Source organism: Schistocerca nitens, chromosome 3 (assembly GCF_023898315.1).
Source record: "Schistocerca nitens isolate TAMUIC-IGC-003100 chromosome 3, iqSchNite1.1, whole genome shotgun sequence".
NCBI lineage: Eukaryota > Metazoa > Arthropoda > Insecta > Orthoptera > Acrididae > Schistocerca > Schistocerca nitens.
This window is the reverse complement of record NC_064616.1, coordinates 847,225,188-847,245,907: the sequence shown is the minus strand read 5'-3', so window position 1 is coordinate 847,245,907 and position 20,720 is coordinate 847,225,188. Positions and strand designations below refer to the sequence as shown.

Here is a 20,720-nt window from a genome sequence, read left to right as displayed (position 1 = left end):
GGCGGAAGGTGCACGCGCCCGTCGACCTGGGACCGGACCGCAGCGACGCACGGATGCACGCCAAGACCGTAGGATCCTACGCAGTGCTGTAGGGGACCGCACCGCCACTTCCCAGCAAATTAGGGACACTGTTGCTCCTGGGGTATCGGCGAGGACCATTCGCAACCGTCTCCATGAAGCTGGGCTACGGTCCCGCACACCGTTAGGCCGTCTTCCGCTCACGCCCCAACATCGTGCAGCCCGCCTCCAGTGGTGTCGCTACAGGCGTGAATGGAGGGACGAATGGAGACGTGTCGTCTTCAGCGATGAGAGTCGCTTCTGCCTTGGTGCCAATGATGGTCGTATGCGTATTTGGCGCCGTGCAGGTGAGCGCCACAATCAGGACTGCATACGACCGAGGCACACAGGGCCAACACCCGGCATCATGGTGTGGGGAGCGATCTCCTACACTGGCCGTACACCACCGGTGATCGTCGAGGGGACACTGAATAGTGCACGGCACATCCAAACCGTCATCGAACCCATCGTTCTACCATTCCTAGACCGGCAAGGGAACTTGCTGTTCCAACAGGACAATGCACGTCCGCATGTATCCCGTGCCACCCAACGTGCTCTAGAAGGTGTAAGTCAACTACCCTGGCCAGCAAGATCTCCGGATCTGTCCCCCATTGAGCATGTTTGGGACTGGATGAAGCGTCGTCTCACGCGGTCTGCACGTCCAGCACGAACGCTGGTCCAACTGAGGCGCCAGGTGGAAATGGCATGGCAAGCCGTTCCACAGGACTACATCCAGCATCTGTACGATCGTCTCCATGGGAGAATAGCAGCCTGCATTGCTGCGAAAGGTGGATATACACTGTACTAGTGCCGACATTGTGCATGCTCTGTAGCCTGTGTCTATGTGCCTGTGGTTCTGTCAGTGTGATCATGTGATGTATCTGACCCCAGGAATGTGTCAATAAAGTTTCCCCTTCCTGGGACAATGAATTCACGGTGTTCTTATTTCAATTTCCAGGAGTGTATGAACTGAAATCGTCGTAGAACAGAAACTGTGCGTTTCCGGACATGAGTCCCTATTCGGAATATTATGCACTCACTCACCACTGTAAGTCCTAAAAGTTTGTAACGGGAATTCCCGAACAGCCTGCTTGCCGTGCGACTGTCATGTCGCCCATTCCACATTAGCTCATCACACGGGGATACATGTCCGTAGATGGTCAGTCTTACAACAGCCATACCTTGATGTGCACAGCCACATACTGACTTGAGTCCAGTCTTGCCACACCCATGTCCTGCCGTGCACTTGAGTCCACGTAAGTTCCACGTCGACATTCGGCCAACGCCCTTGGCAACGCCCTTCGTGTGACATCTTCTTTGTATTCTCAAACAAAATCGCTCACTTTTACTTCTGCTCTTTTGCCTTTTAGGCGGTACATTGTTCACATATCTGACACCAGTAAAGTCGTAATTGACGACGTCATTGGGTCAGCACTGGAACATGCAGAGTGTGCCTTCGTCATATTCAACAATGTGCGTCGAGTGCTGCAAGACAATTGTGCCTGCACCAGCATCGTACTCTCTCATCAGATCTGCCATGGATCACCACTTATCCTCCTTCATAGAGTGGGTAAGCCTCCTGCCTCCACGCCCTGTGACAAGACATGTACGTCCAACACGTTGTTGCCAACTCATGGTTTCATGTCCAGCCACTTTCCTTAGAGGCTCACTCTAGTAGCTCGTGAACGGGCCGACCATCTTCGCTGTTACCGAGATGCTCGTTTCCAGGCGCCAGGCCATAACAATCCATCCTTTTTCGATGTCACGTAAGTCAGTGAGTTCCCCGTTCGTCTTTCCCTATCGCGTCACATGTGAGCAAGGCCACAAGGCCGCATTCAGTCTCGTGGTGGGAAGTGGCCGTAACGTTTTGGCTCATTAGTGTATTTCTCAGTAAATCAACGTTGCTGGTGGCAGAGCGTGAATATATGACAATGCTAGCCACTCGTGCTGGTGTGTCATATACTTTAGTTTCCAACAGTTTGTTCTACGAGGGTTGTCCAGAAAGTAAGTTCCGATCGGTCGCCCGGGTTCCCGGGTTCGATTCCCGGCGGGGTCAGGGATTTTCTCTGCCTCGTGATGGCTGGGTGTTGTGTGCTGTCCTTAGGTTAGTTAGGTTTAAGTAGTTCTAAGTTCTAGGGGACTGATGACCATAGATGTTAAGTCCCATAGTGCTCAGAGCCGATCGGTCGCGAAATGGAAACCACTGGGATAATCCGGTAAAGCTTTGCACAGATGTGCTGGGCAGTATCTCTAGTATGCCTGCCGATAGTGTCGCGTCGCTCTTTTCAGTTTTGAGTGAACAGTGAGCACGTAAAGATGAGTAGGGAATAGCGTCTCCCGCCAAGTATGAGGGCCTCGCTAGAGATTTCGCCTGTGTCTAACAGCCCACATAACACAACTGTCAAGCAGTTCCTTCTTCATGCCAATTCTCAGCCTCACACTGCAGGGCAATGAAGACGCTCCTGCAGCGTTTCCGATGAGAAGTGTTTGATAACCCACAATACAGTCCATAATTGGCTCCCCATGAGTCTCATCTCTGCTCACAAGAACCGCTAGCTATGAAGACAAAATTTTTCTGTAGACAACGATCTGCAGACCATTGCAGATAACTGGCCGGAAGCACAGGCATCTGCTTTCTATGACGAGGATATTGGAAAGTTGATACAACACTACAACACTCGAAGTTGGAGCGGCGACTATGTAGAGAAGTAGGTGGAAGGTGTACCTAACTGTTGCAAATAAAACGTTTCTGGTTTTCACTGTGATTCCCATTTCGTCACCGATCGGAACTTACTTTCTGGTCAAACCTCGTGTATAAATATCATAATTGTCAAACTTGACATCAGACAATACTTTAACAAATTTTAAGGATTCGACGCTGTGTGACAGGCTCCTTAATTCACACTTGCCACGGTAATGCAACTGGCAGTTACAGTTTCATCATCTGTTACATGTGGATGGTTCAAATGGTTAAAATAGCTCTAAGCACTATAGGACCTAACATCTGAGGTCATCGGTCCCCTAGACTTAGAGCTACTTAAACCTAACTAACCTGAGGACAACACACACATCCATGCCGAGGCAGGATTCGAACCTGCGACCATAGCAGCAGCGCGGTTTCGGACTGAAGCGCCTAGAACCACTCGGCTACAGCATTTGGCTTACATGTGGAACTGCCATGCATAGTTCTATGATATATGCTGCGTGAGGTAGTTGATTAGCAGGTAACCAAAGAAATTTGCCGTCCAAAACAAATTCACTTGATTAAGAACTTGGGTGCAGCTTTGGATGAGCACAACACCATACTCCATGTCTGTTTCATAGGCCTTCAGTGCCACACATCCGAGTACCATGACTCAGAAATCAAGAACCTCTCATCTTATCATAATCGTCACTCAAGGTTTAATTTATCTAGTAACATAGCTTTGTCCACTCATTAAACAAATTCTCTGAGTCCTCCTCCATTGCTGCCGTCCTCCTCTGGAGTAAGCTACGAGGGTTGTCCGTCTTCCCACACTACTGTTCTTGTCAGTCCTCACCTCTCTGCGGCGCTTATTCTTGGAGTAGCAGCCATTAACGATGGAAGAGAAAATCGACGTTCCCACATAGTGTGAATTGCGTTCTGTGATTAGATTTCTGTGGTTTTAGGGGTCAGCCCCTACTGAAATCCATCGCCAATTGAATGGTGCGTATGGAAAAAAGTATATAGACGTACGAAATGTGCGTCAGTGGGGCCGCGGGCGTCCACCAGTTTCGGACGAGAAAGTGATAAAAGTCGGAGAAGTTTTGCTTGCTGATCGACGTGTGACTGTGCGAGAGATTGACGAACTGATAGGTGACGTCTCTAAGACTACCGTGGACAAGATTTTGACGATCATTTTGAAGTATCACAAGGTGTGTGCCAGGTGGGTGCCGCAGACGCTCGCTGATGAACACAAAAAGAAGTGCATAGAAAGTGCCCGCAACTTACTGCGTCGTTATCGGGAAGAGGGTGAGGAATTGCTGGATGCAGTTGTAACTGGGGACGAGACTTGAGTCCACTACTTCACGCCACAGACTAAGGAACAATGGCTGGTCCCGGCGGAAGTCCGAGTCCTCCCTCGAACATGGGAGTGTGTGTGTGTCCTTAGGATAATTTAGGTTAAGTAGTGTGTAAGCTTAGGGACTGATGACCTTAGCAGTTAAGTCCCATAAGATTTCACACACATTTGAACATTTTTGAACTAAGGAACAATCAAACCAATGGCGGCATTCCGGTTCTCCAAACGTCACGAAGTTCAAGAAAACGCCGTCGAAGGGGAAGGTGACGGCTTCGGTAAACGCCGTCAACGGGGAAGGTGACGGCTTCGGTACTCTAGGAGAGGAAAGGCGTTCTGCTGGTCGACTACCTGGAAAGCGGTACAAAAATCAATGCAGAAAGGTACTGCAAGACCTAACAAAGCTACGGTGGACTATACAGAACAAAAGGAGGGGTCGGCTGACAAAGGGAGTTCGTTTGCACCTTGGCAACACCCACCCACTTGTCGATAGCACCACGTCAGATCTCATCGCCACATTCGGGTGCGAAGTCATTGACCATCCCCCATATAGCCCTGATTTGGCTCCTAGTGACTACTACTTGCTCCCCAAGTTGAAACAACACTTGGAGGGAATGAAATTCTCAAATGACGAAAAGCCGTAGGCAGCTGTCCATTCGTTCCTGCACGGGTCAGCCAGCGAGTAGTACGATGTGGGTATGAAAAAGCTTCCGGAGCTTCTCCAAAATTGCATCGATCGTATGGGAACTACGTTGAAAAGCAGCTGAAAGTCCAAGCTTTCAGAATTTGTAATTGGTTTTGCAATAAAATGATGTTTACAATGCGAAAAAGCATTGAAGACCTCGTATGATGCATTGTGGGCACATTCCAGTATTCTCTTGCACGGAAGAAAAGACTGAAGCAGTACTTTTAGCCAACCTAATAACTTATCCCTCAAGAATTAACATATAGGGCCATTTGTCTCCACCAGAAAGAGAAGCAAATGCTTTCTTCTTCTGCTTGTTAACTTCCTTTATATTTTCATTTCGGTCAAGCAATTTTTTTTATCCTCTCATCATTATTTTTATCTCACGATGTTGCTGTTCCTCTACCTCTTCTCTCATGCCCATTGCTGCCTCGCCCACAATCTAAATCTACCTACCTGTAATACAGGGTGTTGCAAAAAGGTATGGCCAAACTTTCAGTAAACATTCCTCACACACAAATAAAGAAAAGATGTTATGTGGACATGTGTCCAGAAACGCTTAATTTCTATGTTAGAGCTCATTTTAGTTTCGTCAGTATGCACTGCTCAATGGCGCACGTTATCATGATTTCATACGGGATACTCTACCTGTGCTGCTAGAACATGTGCCTTTACAAGTACGACACAACATGTGGTTCATGTACGATGGAGATCCTGCACATTTCAGTCGAAGTGTTCGTACGCTTCTCAATAACAGATTCGGTGACCGATGGATTGGTAGAGGCGGACCAATTCCATGGCCTCCACGCTCTCCTGACCTCAACCCTCTTGACTTTCATTTATGGGGGCATTTGAAAGCTCTTGTCTACGCAACCCCGGTACCAAATGTAGAGACTCTTCGTGCTCGTATTGTGGACGGCTGTGATACAATACGCCATTCTCCATGGCTGCATCAGCGCATCAGGGATTCCATGCGACGGACGGTGGATGCATGTATGCTCGCTAACGGAGGACATTTTGAACATTTCCTGTAACAAAGTGTTTGAAGTCACGCTGGTACGTTCTGTTGCTGTGTGTTTCCATTCCATGATTAATGTGATTTGAAGAGAAGTAATAAAATGAGCTCTAACATGGAAAGTAAGCATTTCCGGACACATGTCCACATAACATATTTTCTTTCTTTGTGTGTGAGGAATGTTTCCTCAAAGTTTGGCCGTACCTTTTTGTAACACCCTGTATATCTTCATTATTCTTCTTTTCAATAACTCATACCAGGGTTATTCGGAAAGTAAATAACGATCGGTCACGAAATGGAAACCGCAGTGAAAATCGAAACTGTTTTATTTGCAACAGTTAGCTACACTTTTAAGCTGTTTCTCTACATAGTCGCCGTTCAGACTTAGACATCTGTCATGGCGTTGTACCAACTTTCCAATGCCATCGTCATAGAAGGCAGCCTCCTGTGCTTTCCGACAGTTTTCTACGCTGGACTGCAGCTCGCTGTCTGTGCCAAAATGTTGTCTTCACAGCCAGCGGTTCATATCAGGAGAGATGATAATCAGAGGGAGCCAAGTGGGTGATCAAAAACTTCCCATCGAAAACGCTGCAGGAGCGTATTCATTGTCCTTCAGTGTGCGGCCGAGAACGGTCATGAAGAAGGAATTGCATGACAATTACAGTATGTGGGGTTGCATGAAAGCAGGGTAATTCCTCGTCAGGCACCCACGCTCGACCAGAGAGACTATTTGCAAGACATCTTAACGTGCTCACTGTGCGCTCAAAACAGAGAAGAGCGTCGTGACGCTACGTACGGGTATGCTAGTTACACTGCCCAACAAATCTGTGTAAACTTTCATCGGATTTTCCCTGTGGTTTACATTTCGCTACCGATCGTTATTTACTTTCCGAATAGCCCTCGTATAATCTCTTCTTCTGCTTCCACTATTATTGTGTTCACTATATGTGTCATAATCACTCTAATTGTGCGCAAGCAACCACCCAAATCATGGGCTGGTGTGGTGGCTGAGGCTGCACCAAAAAGCCAAACCACCAGAGAGAGAATTGTCAAAGTGTCACAAAGATTGGACACGGCAGTCTTCCGAAGACCCTTGCCCTTGTCCGGCAAGACACAAAGAAAGTCCAGAAAATATTTACGACAGTGGTCAATCCTATTAAAGAAAAAATAAAAGTTAACAAGGTTAAAGCAACCAAAAACATAGTGATAGTAGATGTAGCTACAAAAGAGGATAAAAATAAAATATTAAACAATCAGAAATTATGTAAAGCTGTAAAATGTGAATCTCCAAAAAAGAAAAACCTGCTTATAATCATGAATGATATACCAGTTACTATAGACAATAATGAACTTTGTGAAATCATAAGAACCTAAAATTTTGACGATATGAAGAGTTCAAAAATGAATCTAAAATACGATGTAAGACCGGACCCAGAGACGTAGTCCACCACGTAGCCGAAGTATCAGGTACAATGTGGGAAAAGCTCACAACTACGGGCAAGATCTACATTGGTTTCCACGCTATAAATGTGCGGGACTACTTGTTGGTACCTCGCTGTCACAACTGTGGAGATTCAGACCACATATATAGCTACTGTGATCGGAAGCCGGTTTGCTCCAGGTGTGGAGCAGAAGACCATATAAAGAAAAACTGCACAAGACCAGGAATTTGTATTCCTTGTACTAAAAGGGGTAAAAAGACGTGTAATCCCACAGGAAGAAATTTCCCCACTTATGGGATGCTGGAGCAGAGATTGATTTCAAGGACCGATTATGGCTGAGGCCACAACGGTACACAGGATGTCAAAAGGAAAATCCCCGTGCAAGAGGCGAAGGGATGCGGCAAGGGCAGCAAAGTTCAAACAATTTCTAACCCTAGTCACAGAAAGTAAATCACAAAGGATGGAAATGGACCTTTGGGACCCTTGGGAACAGCTGGCTGCTCCCTCTCCCTCCTGCCAGGGACATAGATTGCCAGAAAATCGGGCAACACAAGACAGGCGTCCTGTTGTAGTGTACCGACCGGTATTTGTGCAAGAAAGCTCTGCACCAGAACAACCAGTACAAGTTAGTGCAGTCAGCAGCACTAATGCTAACATAATCCCAGGTCAACCCCCAGTCAAATGATAGGAGGTTGATCCTGTGAGAATTTACCCAAACCTTGAACATTCTTTACAGTTGTCCCGCCTGGAGGAATCGGCTGTCCTGACCACGGCACTACGACACGTGGTGCGTGTAGAGCACAAGTACGTACGTAAAGTCACCTCGGCCATGGAGGCTGTTGATAGAATACAGTTGAAGACCATGAATCTCCCCACTGACCTCGGTGCCCTGCGTGACCTTGTGAAAAAGGTTTTTGAAAGACGGAATGAAACATTTGATTTAGATCAAATTTATAATCAGTCTGTCCTATCTAATGGAGGATATCTTTCGATTGGAAAAAGACCTTTCCGGAATCATATGTTCACACATATTTCCCATAACAACAGCAATTCAGATAGGACACAAACGCGCATAATAGTAGGCTGGTCATGCAGGAACTTCGGAGAGTAGTAGAGGAGACGAGCCTTGACGTGCTCTGTCTACAGGAGCCCTACTCTCTTGCAGGGGACATAGCATTTGCTGCTGTAAATTGGCAAGTAGTAAGCTTTGGGAATGACCCGAAGGCCACCATTATAGTAATAAACAAAGCGTTACGAATCACAGTGCTTACACATCTTTCCAATGATCACTGTACTGTCGTAGAGCTCCAATCGCCAGTGGGCATCATATATCTGGTGAATATGTACTTTCAGTACGGAGCCAATATAGAAGTGTACCTTGACCAACTCGTGCAGGTATCTACGGCGCTGAGAGGTCGCAAGATAGTAGTGGTGACAGACGTGAACGCTAAATCCCCCCTATGGCACAGTGGCACTCTGGATGAAAGAGGCGGAGAAATGGAAGAGACCATCATGTCTTTACAGTTTCTCGTCGCTAATAGACCAAGAACCCCCCTCCCCCCACCTATACTGGCGGAGGGGGTAAGGGCACGAACATCGACATTATGTTAATGTCAGCAAATATTGCTGACAATATTCAAAAATCGATGTTTAGAGACAGGGTCACCACAAGTGACTATAACCTAATTACTTTCACGCTCTCTGACAGAGAGTGCCGCTGGGACATAGGGTGGGAAGTGCGGCTCAAAAACAATAGAACTGACTGGGATCACTTTGCAAGAGAGTCCGACGTCCCGACGTGGCCACAAGGTGACGAAGACGTCAACAGACACGCCAAAGAACTGGTGAGTGCACTCACCAGAGCGGTGGAGGCAGCTGTACCAGCCAGGAAGAGAGCTGTAGCGGCATCTCCGTCATCATGATTTGCGGAACTAGGCAGATGCGTCAATCTGTCAGGAGGGCGAGGAGGTACTACCATCGAAGTGTCATCTGGGAAGAAAAACAACGGTCGTTGCAAATCTATAGAGACGCCAAGGAGCAGTTCCAGAAGGAGCTAAATCAGTCAGGCTCCAGAGCTGGGAAAAATATGTGCACCGCGTAACTGGCTATTGATCCGTGGGGCATTCCCTATAAGATAATAAGAGAGAAAATCCGGTCGCCAATGGTGCTCTCAACCGTCAGGGACGGGAAGCGGAGGTCGGGATCTTGGCAGGAAGCTGCTGAGGTCCTCCTCCGATCCCTGCTCCCTGACGATAGAGAAGAAGAGGATACAGAAGAGCAACGCCTAATTAGGCAGGTAGTTCAGGAAGAATATGTGACCAACACTGTGTTGTTTCCATTCTCCGAGAATGAATAGGCAGCAAATATAAAATCACTAAGAAGAGGCAAGGCCCCATGGGTGAGACGGCAGTGTAGCGGAAGTAGTGCAATGCCTCGCTCCTCATCTGATAACAGCTCTGACAAGAATAAACAATGAGGCGTTGTGCCTCAGGATGTTTCCCTCCATCTGGAAACAGGCCGATGTTGTGATCATCAAGAAAGGCCAGGACAAAGATCCAAAAGAGGTAAAGTCCTAAAGACTAATCTGTCTATTAGACCTGCTGGGAAAATTGCTAGAGCGGTTTCTAGCTGACTGACTGACGGCACACCGAGTGCTGTGTGGGATGAGCGGCAGGCAATTCGGCTTTCGGTCGGGGCGATCTGCGTCTGACGCAATTGCTCTGGCGGCCGAGGTCTGCGGGTCGTCCACACACAAGTACATAGTTGGCATCATGGTTGACATCAGTGGTGCCTTTGACAACCTGTGCTGGCCTTCGCTCTTCTCTTGCTTGCGGGAGAAAGAGTGTCCAGGGCCGCTATATGGCTGTCTCAAAAGCTGTTCTGTGGAAAGGGAGGTCGGGGCTATCGTTCCCTAGCAGGAGAGTTGGCAAAACGATTATGAATGGGTATCCACAGGGCTCTGTCCTGGGGCCACTCCTTTGGGACAGAAATATGGAGCCTCTCCTGGACAGCCTGGAGAGCAGTACAGATGTGCTAGAGGCGATAGGCTACGCGGACGACCTCCTCCTGCTGGCGGGCGGCAGTAGCCGCGAAGATCTAGAACCTAAAATTTAAGGGCAATGACTATACTGACACAATGGTGCCAAACAACAAAACTGTAAGTAGCGCCCAATATATCAACGTACTTAGTATTAAAGGGCCAATTGGCCAGAAATCCAATGGTGTGGATCGAGGGCTCACCAATTATTCGCCGTCGTGAGGCACGATACTTCGGCGTCATTACAGACGATAAATGGAGCTTCGCCCAACATATTGAAGCGGCAAACCAAAGGTCTCTAGAAGTATTGAATAACCACATAATGATCGGGCACAGGAGATTCCACCTACCCCCAGAACTGATTAAATTATATCATAATACCATTCTCACCTCCACCGTAGGTTGCGGGTCCGGAGTCTGGACACACAGTCTCACGAGAATCGTTCCTGCCATGGCCGTGAGGAGGGTGCAGCGCAACATGCTACTACGTTCGATTGTTGGAGCTTACCGAAATCCTGAAGGGGGGGGGGGGGCACTACTGATTGTCATGGGGCTGTGTCCCTTAGACATAAAAATCAGAGAACAGGCAGCATGGTACTGGGTCAAAAGAGAAGAAATTGAAAAGACGGAAAATATTATGGTGGTGCGGGTAGGGGATAAATTTGCAATCAGAAGAACGGGGAAAGAATTGTGACAAGAACTTTGAGATAAAGAAGAGACAGGAAGAAGGACTTACCAGCTGCTGCCAAACATCAAGGAACGGCTCCAACTTACACACTTCCAATTAAGTAAAGGACTGCTGCACTTCCTTGCAGGGCATGAACCGTACCCGGCATATCTTTGCCGGTTCTGGAAGAGGGCTATCCCCTCATGTGGCAGTGGTGCTGAAATAGGCACTCCAGACCACGTGATCTACCAGTGTCCCCCTCTTCGATGACATAGCCACCGAATTACCACCTAATCAGAAATCCATCCACTTCCAGAATCATTGACAGTCTTGCCAGCGGGGTATCAGCAAAAGTCTTGCAAGAATACCTCAGGGAGAGTTAATGATTAGTAAAACATAAACTGACATTTCCCGCACTTATCCCATTCAGCCAGGGCGTGGACTGGCCGATCGCTGTGACGGTTGAAGTCCGCCACGTCCTGGAACAGGGGGAAGATGCGAAACTATCCCGAACTAGACTCATAGCACACTAATGATGACTAATAATAGTTAGGTAGTTTTAAGTAGAATGTAGTTTTCTAAACAATCATACACAGAACCTGCTGCGGTTTCCAGTTACGGCCAGCCCTGTGCCAGGGGTACGCCCACTGGGGTTAGCTCGGTGGGCACGGCCAAATATCGTAGGTTTATAGATTTACTGGCACGCTTGTAACGCTACAAGAGTTAGCTTGCTAGGATAGTAAGAGTAGTATTTCAGTAGGCAATTAGACTTGCCCAAAGCGTAACTTAAATCTTCATAACCTGTAGTACGTAAGAAAGTAGAAAATCTATAATAGAATAAATGCTGCTAACAAAACAATTATATTGTAGATAATTAAGACCCACTAAGGTGTAAGGTGGTGTATTATCATGTATGATATGTCTGTTTTAATAAAGAATTTTTTTAAATCACTATAATTGTTAGGTTCATATTGGATGTAAGATCCCTTACAGCACGTCTGTCATAATGTACTAAAAATTCAAAGAATGTCTAGTTGGATGTAATACAGGATTTTATGGTCCTTATATTTGTAGGATATACAAAGAAAACAAATAAAAATAATTTCTTGCATAATATGAGAACTTGCCAGTGTACAAAGTAACTGGGAAAACGTATTAAACTGAGAACTTCTGTTTGTATTCTTTATAACTGCACAATGATACTGTGCTAAGAAACAACGGTACAAATTCTTACATATAATTAGGACTAAATGCGTCCCATGTCGAAAGAGTAGAAACAACACAGCTATCTGCTCCATGTAGCATCTACCACGAAGTAGATCTATCTGAATGTATCAGGTACCCACACTGAAGAGCCAAAGACACTGGTATAGGTATGACTATTCGAATACAGAGATATGTAGACAGGCAGAATACGACATTGTCTCGGCATCGCCTTCGTAACATAGCAAGTGTCTGGCACAGTTGTTATATAGCTTACCGCTGCTACAATGTCAGGTTATCAAGATTTAAGTGAGTTTGAACGTATAAAGTCGGCGCACGAGCGATGGGACGCGGCATCTCCGAAGTAGCGATGAAGTGGGGATTTTTCTGTACGACAATTACACGAGTGTACCGTGAATATCATAAATTCGGTAAAACATCAGATCTCCGACATCGCTGAGGCCGCAAAAAGATCCTGCAAGAGCGGGACCAGCGACACCTGAAGAGAATCGTTCAACGTGACAGAAGTGCAACCCTTCCGCAAATTGAAGCAGATTTCAGTGCTGGGCCATCATCAAGTGTCAGCGAGCGAACCTTTCAACGATACATCATCGATATGGGCTTTCGGAGCCGAAGGCCCACTCGTGTACCCTTGATGACTGAACGGAACAAACTCTACGCGTCGCCTGGCCCGTCAACACCGACATTGGATTGTTAATTATTATTGTTAATGATTGGAAACATGTTGCCTCGTCGGACGGGTCTCGTTTCAAATTGTATCGAGCGGATGGACGTGTATGGCATGGAGACAACCTCATGAATCCATGGAACCTATATGTCAGCAGGGAACTGTTCAAGCTGATGGAGGCTCTGTAATGGTATGAGGCGTGTGCAATTGGAGTGATATGGGACCCCCGATACGTCTAGATACGACTCTGACAGATGACACGCGCGCAAGCATCCTTCCTGTCTAACCACCTGCATCCATCCATGTTCATTGCGTTTCCGACGGACAGTAGGACAATGCGACACCCCACACTTCCAGAATTGCTGCAGAGTGGTTCCAGGAACCCTCTTCTGAGTTTAAACACTTCCGGTGGCCACCAAACTCCCCAGATATGAACATTATTGGACATATCTGGGATTCCTTGCAACGTGCTGTTCAGAAGAGATCCCCCACCCCCTCGTACTGTTACGGTTTTATGAACAGCCCTGCAGGATTCATGGTGTCAATTCCTTCCAGCGCTACTTCAGACATTAGTCGAGTCCACGCCACGTCGTGTTGCGGCAGTTCTGCGTGCTCGCGGGGGCCATACACGATATTGGGCAGGTGTAGCAGTTTCTTCGGCTCTTCAGTGTATATGCGGGACTGACGCTGTGCGTCGTGATTCTGGCGAGCACAACCTACAATGACTATACACGTCAGGTGTTTGTTTGGAACGACTGAAAATAACATGGTTCAAGTAGAACCTGACCGAGCCCATTCTTCATGCATTCTTCCAGTAGGATAATGCCTATGCACACTTTCCTCGCATTATCATACACATTCTCAAGATATTTGTCAACTTCCCTGCCCAACACGATCACTAGAGCTGTCCCCCAATCCAGCATATACACAACATGAAGAGATGGCGTCTATCATTACTATCTACACCTCTTGGTCAATTGTAGCAACAGGATGAAAGCGTAGAACACTGTACCCCAGGATGTCTCTATGATCGCCTCCATAGGCCACTGCTGGACGCCACTGTAGCTCGGCGAGGCTGCTCAAGGTATTTGTTATTCGGTAAAATTTGTTCAAAAGTTTATTACCCTGTAATTTGGTGAAGTCTATAACCTGTATAGTATAGTTCTTCGTGGTGCCAATTCTTCAATTTGCACATTTGTATAACATTCCTTTCAGTGACTGCTGTGAATGCGAGACGAGGATCACACTGCGTAAAATTAAACTACATTTGTGGCTCCTAGAATAAATGCCAGACAAAAAATCTGATGGTCACATAGATGTTTTTTTCCACTTATTGCTTCTTTCACTTCTGTCGATAATTTTTTGATGTAAGAATTCCAAGTTTCATCGTGTCTCGGAACCGGCCCTAGCTGTACGTTTGCCTGTAAAAGGGCTGTGTAAGGCAGTTATAAGATCGGAGGAAGGAAAAGGTGTAGCACCTGTTATAAGAGCATGACTAGTAAATCTCTGTGCTGTTCAAACCAACCATCGGGTTGACGACAGCTATAATTCCTTTACTTAAACTATTTTACTGTCGGCCACATTATTCAGCGATTGACCATATGCTGCGCACTCTAAGAGACAACACGCGTTACGTAGTTTACCATAACGTCAAAGTGACTAATTTTTTAATTAATTAGCGTTTTTGTGCTCTATAAATACAAGAGTAACTTACCGACAGGAGGCTTTCGATGCCATGGCAAAGGTGGATGTTTGTAGTGTGCACTGTAATAATGAATCAACTTCAAAACAATTCGTATGGTGATGAAATAGAATGACAATAATCAAGTTATTACTATAAAAGAGTGTTAATACCATTTATTCAAATAATAGCTGTCCCATTTACTGACGACGAATTGGAGCAGCAGGATATTTTTAGTATCTTTCGATTTGTCTTTCTTTACGATTGCACAGATGCAGTGACACTGTCTAAAGCAATGATGAGGGATCGGCGTCTGTGGGTGACGTCAGCCGCTCACACCAGCATTTGCTGCGTAGCCAGGATAATAGTAGCCCCACATTACAACAGCACTTGGAACGGCTTTCATGAGGTAAGACCGTCGTTACCATTAAAATCAGGTAACATCATGACCTAAGTATACTTATTGTTGGGAGTGTACTGCAGTGCTCATCGAAAATCAATAAACAAAATGACTTTTCTGTATAAGTCCGTGATCATTGTGAATATTTTGTGAATAAAACCGTCTAGATCGCTTGTTACAGTTTCTTTATTTATTACGACGTTTCGTTTAGATATCTGCAATTACGGCACAATTAAAAAATTAAAAATTTAAAAAAAAATTTAAAAAGTATACTCACCAAAAAACTTAGAACTTGCATAACAAGTGTCAGTATTAAAACCGGTGCCTAATCGGGGCGCCAGCTAACAGTTAGCTCAAAAATTCGTACAAAAATGAAAGTTCTAGACGCCAGGTGGTGCCAGTGTGAGACTGATGGTATTTAAATTACAAAAATTGAGAGTCAGTATATAAAAACACAATTTAAATGAGTATGGTTGCATGCTCATCAAATTAGCTTTTCAGACGGCGCCTATTAGCCCAAGTAGAGTTCATTAAACTAGCAACAAGAATTCATTGAATTAATACGCAATAATCTCTGTGTAACAGCAGCATGAACTTCAGTATTAAATACATTTTACATTGACAACATATTGCGATTATAAAAATAGAACTTGCTGTTGTAATTTTGTGTGTCTGATAAATAAAAAAACTGTGCCTAGGAACTAAAACATGGGCAAACAATATATTAAAAAGTGCATACTTCTAAAACAGATCGTAAAGAGTAAAGCGGTAAGATATTGGAAAGTAGCTCCACCATTAATAATAAACTTCATGCACCTGTTATACATTTATCAGCCAAAACATTATGACCACTGCCGACCGTGGCGTTGGATTCCGCCTGGTGGCTTTGCGGGCACGTGACGTGGTAACAGAAGTATGTAAGCGGAGTAGACACGGACGGGGGATCACCCAAGCGAATATGTGGGTTGCAAATGGGGAATTTTATTGAGATAAGCGACTTTGACATAGGGCAGATTATTATTACGCAGAGTCTGTGAACGAGTATCTCGAAAGCGGCGAAGCTGATCGAATATTCACCTGCTTCTATCGTGAGAATCTACAAAGAGGTAGAAGGACAGTGAAAATGCCACTAGGCGCTAAATGGTTGGACGTCGACGACTCTTCACAGAACGCGGGGCTCGGAGGCTCGTCTGCCCTATAAAGTAGGATAGATGGTGATCTGTAGCATCTCTGCCGAAAGAGCACAATGCTGGTGCATGCATAAGTGTTTCAGAGTACATCGTTCATCGTACATTGTTGAACATTGAGCTCTGCAGCAGATCCCCCTCCCCTACGTGTTCACATGTTGACCCAGCGACTTCATCAATTACGATTGTAGTGGACACAGGACCACCAGAATTTGAGCGTCGATCAATGGAAACGTGTTGGCTCTTCGAGTGAATCATATTTTAGATACACTAGTTCGCTGGCCGTCTCCAGAAACGCCGCCATCGAGGTGAACGGCGGCTCGAAACGTGCAGCGCGTCACGGACTCAGGCTGGTGGGAGCAGTATTATGCTGTGGGAAACATTCTCCTGAGCTTGCATGGCACCTGTAGTAGTAATTGAAGAAACTCTGACCGCTGTGAACCACCTGCATCCCTTCGTGCTTGATGTCTTCCCCGCCGCCGATGTCATCTTTCAGCAGTATAACTGCCCGTGTCTCGTAGCCAGAACCGTGCTACAGTGGTTTCAGGAGCATTACTGTGAACTCACGATGACGGTTCGCGGACTAAATTCGCCTGACGTAAATCCTATGGAACCCATCACCGCGTACGCAACTCAGCGGCCCGTTATTTACGCGAATTACATGATCTGTGCGTAGACATCTAACGTCACATACCTCCAAAAATCTACCAACAAACTGTCGGATCTCTGATATGCTGAATAAGTGATGTATTTCGTTCCAAAGACGGACTAACAAGCTATTAAGCAGGTGGTCAAAATCTTTTGGCTCATCAGTGTGCAATGGACTTGAGTGCAGCATTCACAACCAATATCAAACAAAAGGATTAGTTATGCTAGCTGTTGGAATCTAATTAAAGTATAAAACAATAACTTTTATTTCCATTCTAACTTGATTATAATTACCCTCTTACAAGACATCATCAGAGACAGTTAACATCTCTCCATCACGCGTTAAGATCAAATAGAAAACAAGATTATTTTCATTGTTTTATCAATTGTCTCAGTGTCACTTTCATAGCCGCTTGTTATTGCTTTAAGCCCATCAATGCATTGGCAGGTGGACCTTATAACAGGAGTGCTGTAGTGCGTTTCAATCTGTGGACAGTGTGCTGGTATCGAGTCACTGTGTGTGAGAGACACGGAAGGCAAAAGCTGTTGTGTGTTCATGGCCGTGAGAACAATGGACTGGTCCACACGTTTGCAGCAATGGCTCTTACTCATAGTCATTTCGTACATTCGTGAAGACTGTCTTGAACGAATATCCAGAAGACTTTGGAATGCTTTACATCGGGCCTCAAAGTAAAATTCGTCCTGCGAAATTCACCCTGGCAGAGTTCTTGTACTTGATTGGTTAGCTTCGACACGTCATCTCACCGGTTGAATTATTTGTTACCAAATTTTGTTGTTTTTGCGGAATACCCTCTTTTGCACACTAAAAGAAACACGCACTTACCGATAGTGTGAGTTCTAAAAAGCTTTTATGAGTAATGCTTAATTTAACTATATATCTCTAAGTACCTGTAAACTCGTACACTGTTGTGTGGAATGTCTGCTAAGGTCCTCTTGGTCACTATCTCCCTACTGTGCATTATCATTGCAGACATGCAGGGGAACCACCAAGTATCTCTTCCCACATACAGTGGCTTGGGGAGCCTCACCTCTCACGTCATTGTCTGGTAGGATACTTTCTCTGCTGCATTCAGGCTTGGCCACCCATCAGCATGCTATAAGGTGTACTTATATTTCAGCTTTCCTTGAATACACTTCCCGAAAACATTAGTGAAACACCCAGAAGGGGAGATGGAAATGAAATGAAATATTACGGGTTGGTACAGTACATGATATTATTTCAGTGATTACAAAACTGTGTTAAATTTACAGAGAATTTCTCAATACGAACCCACTAATTAGTATGACGTTGTATCCTCCGTGATCTGGATGTATGCACTGATTCGTTTGGGGAAGGTGTTATAAAGCCATTGTATCCTCCTCTCAGGCAAGCAGGCCCAAAACTATTGGAAACTGTGCTTGATATCGTGGGCAATGGCACTGGGACGGGGTTGACGTCCGAGCTGGTCCCACAGATGTTCTACTGGGGACAGATCTGGCGAAATCGCTGGTCTCGGTAATACCTCACCATCATGCAGACAGTTCGTCCATTTGTGGACGAACACTGTCCTACTGAAAAGTGGCACCGTGAAACTATCGAGTGAGAAGTAGCACATATGAAGTCAGGACGCCCGTGACGTACCGTTGTACCTTCAGAGTCCCCTCAATATTCAGTAAGCGGGACTCGAAGACATACGTAATGGCTACTGACACCATGACACGAGGAGTGACGTTTCTATGCCTCTCCAAACGTTCCAAGAATGATACCTCCCCCCAAGTCGCAGCCATACTTACTGATGATAGTCATCCAGAATAGTGCACAACATAATGCGACGTCATTCATCAGCAGTCCATGCTTCTTAGCCACAGCTCCACTTCAAATATAGCTATTTGTGTTGTGTTAACGACATCTTGCGCATGAGACGGTAATTCCTTAATCCGTGTGCTGCTAGCCTCTGACCACTGGTGTTGGATGACTCATAATGCAGCGTCCATTACTTGTTCTCAGGTGGCAGGTGCAGAAGTAAAGGGGTTACGACGTGCTCAGTGCACAATACAGCGATTCTTCCTTTTGGTCAGACGTGGTCGACAGGATGCCTGACCATGAATATGTCGACCCTCATATTCCTATGCAGTCCAACAAGGGGGCACTGCCACATCTGAATGCCCCACAAATCTAGATATTGCACGATTCGACCAGCAGCCCAACCGGAGACCCACAATGAGCCCCTTTTGGACACTATCAGGTGCCAGTTACGCTGTCTCACACGAGTACATGCCCTCTCAATGTCCTTCACCGTGATCAGTCACTATCTGACATTGTTCATGCCCGTCGTATACCTTACCAGGCCTGGTAGCAAAATTAAACACGAACAACACTAATGCTCTTTCGTGGCCATTCTACCTGACACAGAGAATTGCAGTTCTAATCATTTACATATCTGTCAATGTTGTGTATGTACACTGACGGGAAAATAAATTGCAGTGCCAAAAAATAATTATAGCAGGGTAATGAAATTTCGGGAATACATTTGTCTAGCTAACATATTTAAGTGATTAACATTGCAAGATGACAGGTTAATGTAAGCAAGAGATATGCCGCTGCAAATGTGAAATGCCTGTATATTAATAAACGGTATAACCGCCAGAATGTTGCAGAAAAGCATGGAGACGTGTATGCATTTTGTTGTACAGATGGCGGATGGCGGTTTGTGTGATGGAGTGGCATTCCAGGCCTGTTGCTCTTGGTCCGTCATTACATCGACGGTTAATGCTGGTTGTGGATGACGCTGGAGTTGCCCGATGATGTCGCATATGTACTAGATTGGAGATAGATCTTGTGATCAAAGGGACCAAGTCAAAATGACGACACTCAGTAGAGCATGATGACAACAACAGTATGTGGGCGAGCGTTCGAATCACCAGATTGACGTACAGTTTTGCAGTCAATGCGCGTGGCATAACCACGAGAGCGCTGCTGCTGTCATACGAAATCACACCCTCATCAAACTCCAGGTGTAGGTCCAGTGTGTCTGGCACGAAGGTAAGTTTCTTGCATGCTCTGAACTGGCCTCCACCTAACCATCGCACGACCATCATTGGCACCGAGCAGAACCAGCTTTCATCAGAAAACACAATAGATCTCACCCTGCCCTCCAATGAGCTCTCGTTTGACACCACGGAAGTCGCAAATGGCGGTGCTTTAGGGTCTACATCTACATTTATACTCCGCAAGCCACCCAACGGTGTGTGGCGGAGGGCACTTTACGTGCCACTGTCATTACCTCCCTTTTCTGTCCCAGTCGCGTATGGTTCGCGGGAAGAACGACTGTCTGAAAGCCTCCGTGCGCGCTCGAATCTCTCTAATTTTACATTCGTGATCTCCTCGGGAGGTATAAGTAGGGGGAAGCAATATATTCGATACCTCATCCAGAAACGCACCCTCTCGAAACCTGGTGAGCAAGGTACACCGCGATGCAGAGCGCCTCTCTTGCAGAGTCTGTCACTTGAGTTTGCTAAACATCTCCGTAACGCTATCACGGTTACCAAATAACCCTGTGACGAAACGCGCCGCTCTTCTTTGGATCTTCTCTATCTCCTCCGTCAACCCGATCTGGTACGGATCCCACACTGATGAGCAATACTCAAGTATAGGTCGAACGATTGTTTTGTAAGCCACCTCCTTTGTTGATGGACTACATTTTCTAAGCACTCTCCCAATGAATCTCAACCTGGTACCCGCCTTACCAACAATTAATTTTATATGATCATTCCACTTCAAATCGTTCCGCACGCATACTCCCAGATATTTTACAGAAGTAACTGCTACCAGTGTTTGTTCCGCTATCATATTATCATACAATAAAGGATCCTTCTTTCTATGTATTCGCAATACATTACATTTGTCTATGTTAAGGGTCAGTTGCCACTCCCTGCACCAAGTACCTATCCGCTGCAGATCTTCCTGCATTTC

At 45.9% G+C, this 20,720-nt stretch overlaps 1 protein-coding gene across 1 annotated transcript in view; it reads left to right on the top strand.

Moving 5' to 3' along the window:
- Window positions 1-20,720, top strand: part of LOC126249446 (uncharacterized) — a 261,660-nt gene that overhangs the window by 70,350 nt on the left and 170,590 nt on the right. Inside the window, exon 3 of the mRNA XM_049951100.1 lies at window positions 14,785-14,921. Coding sequence (XP_049807057.1) covers window positions 14,785-14,921 — 137 coding nt within the window. The remainder of the gene's footprint in view (window positions 1-14,784; window positions 14,922-20,720) is intronic.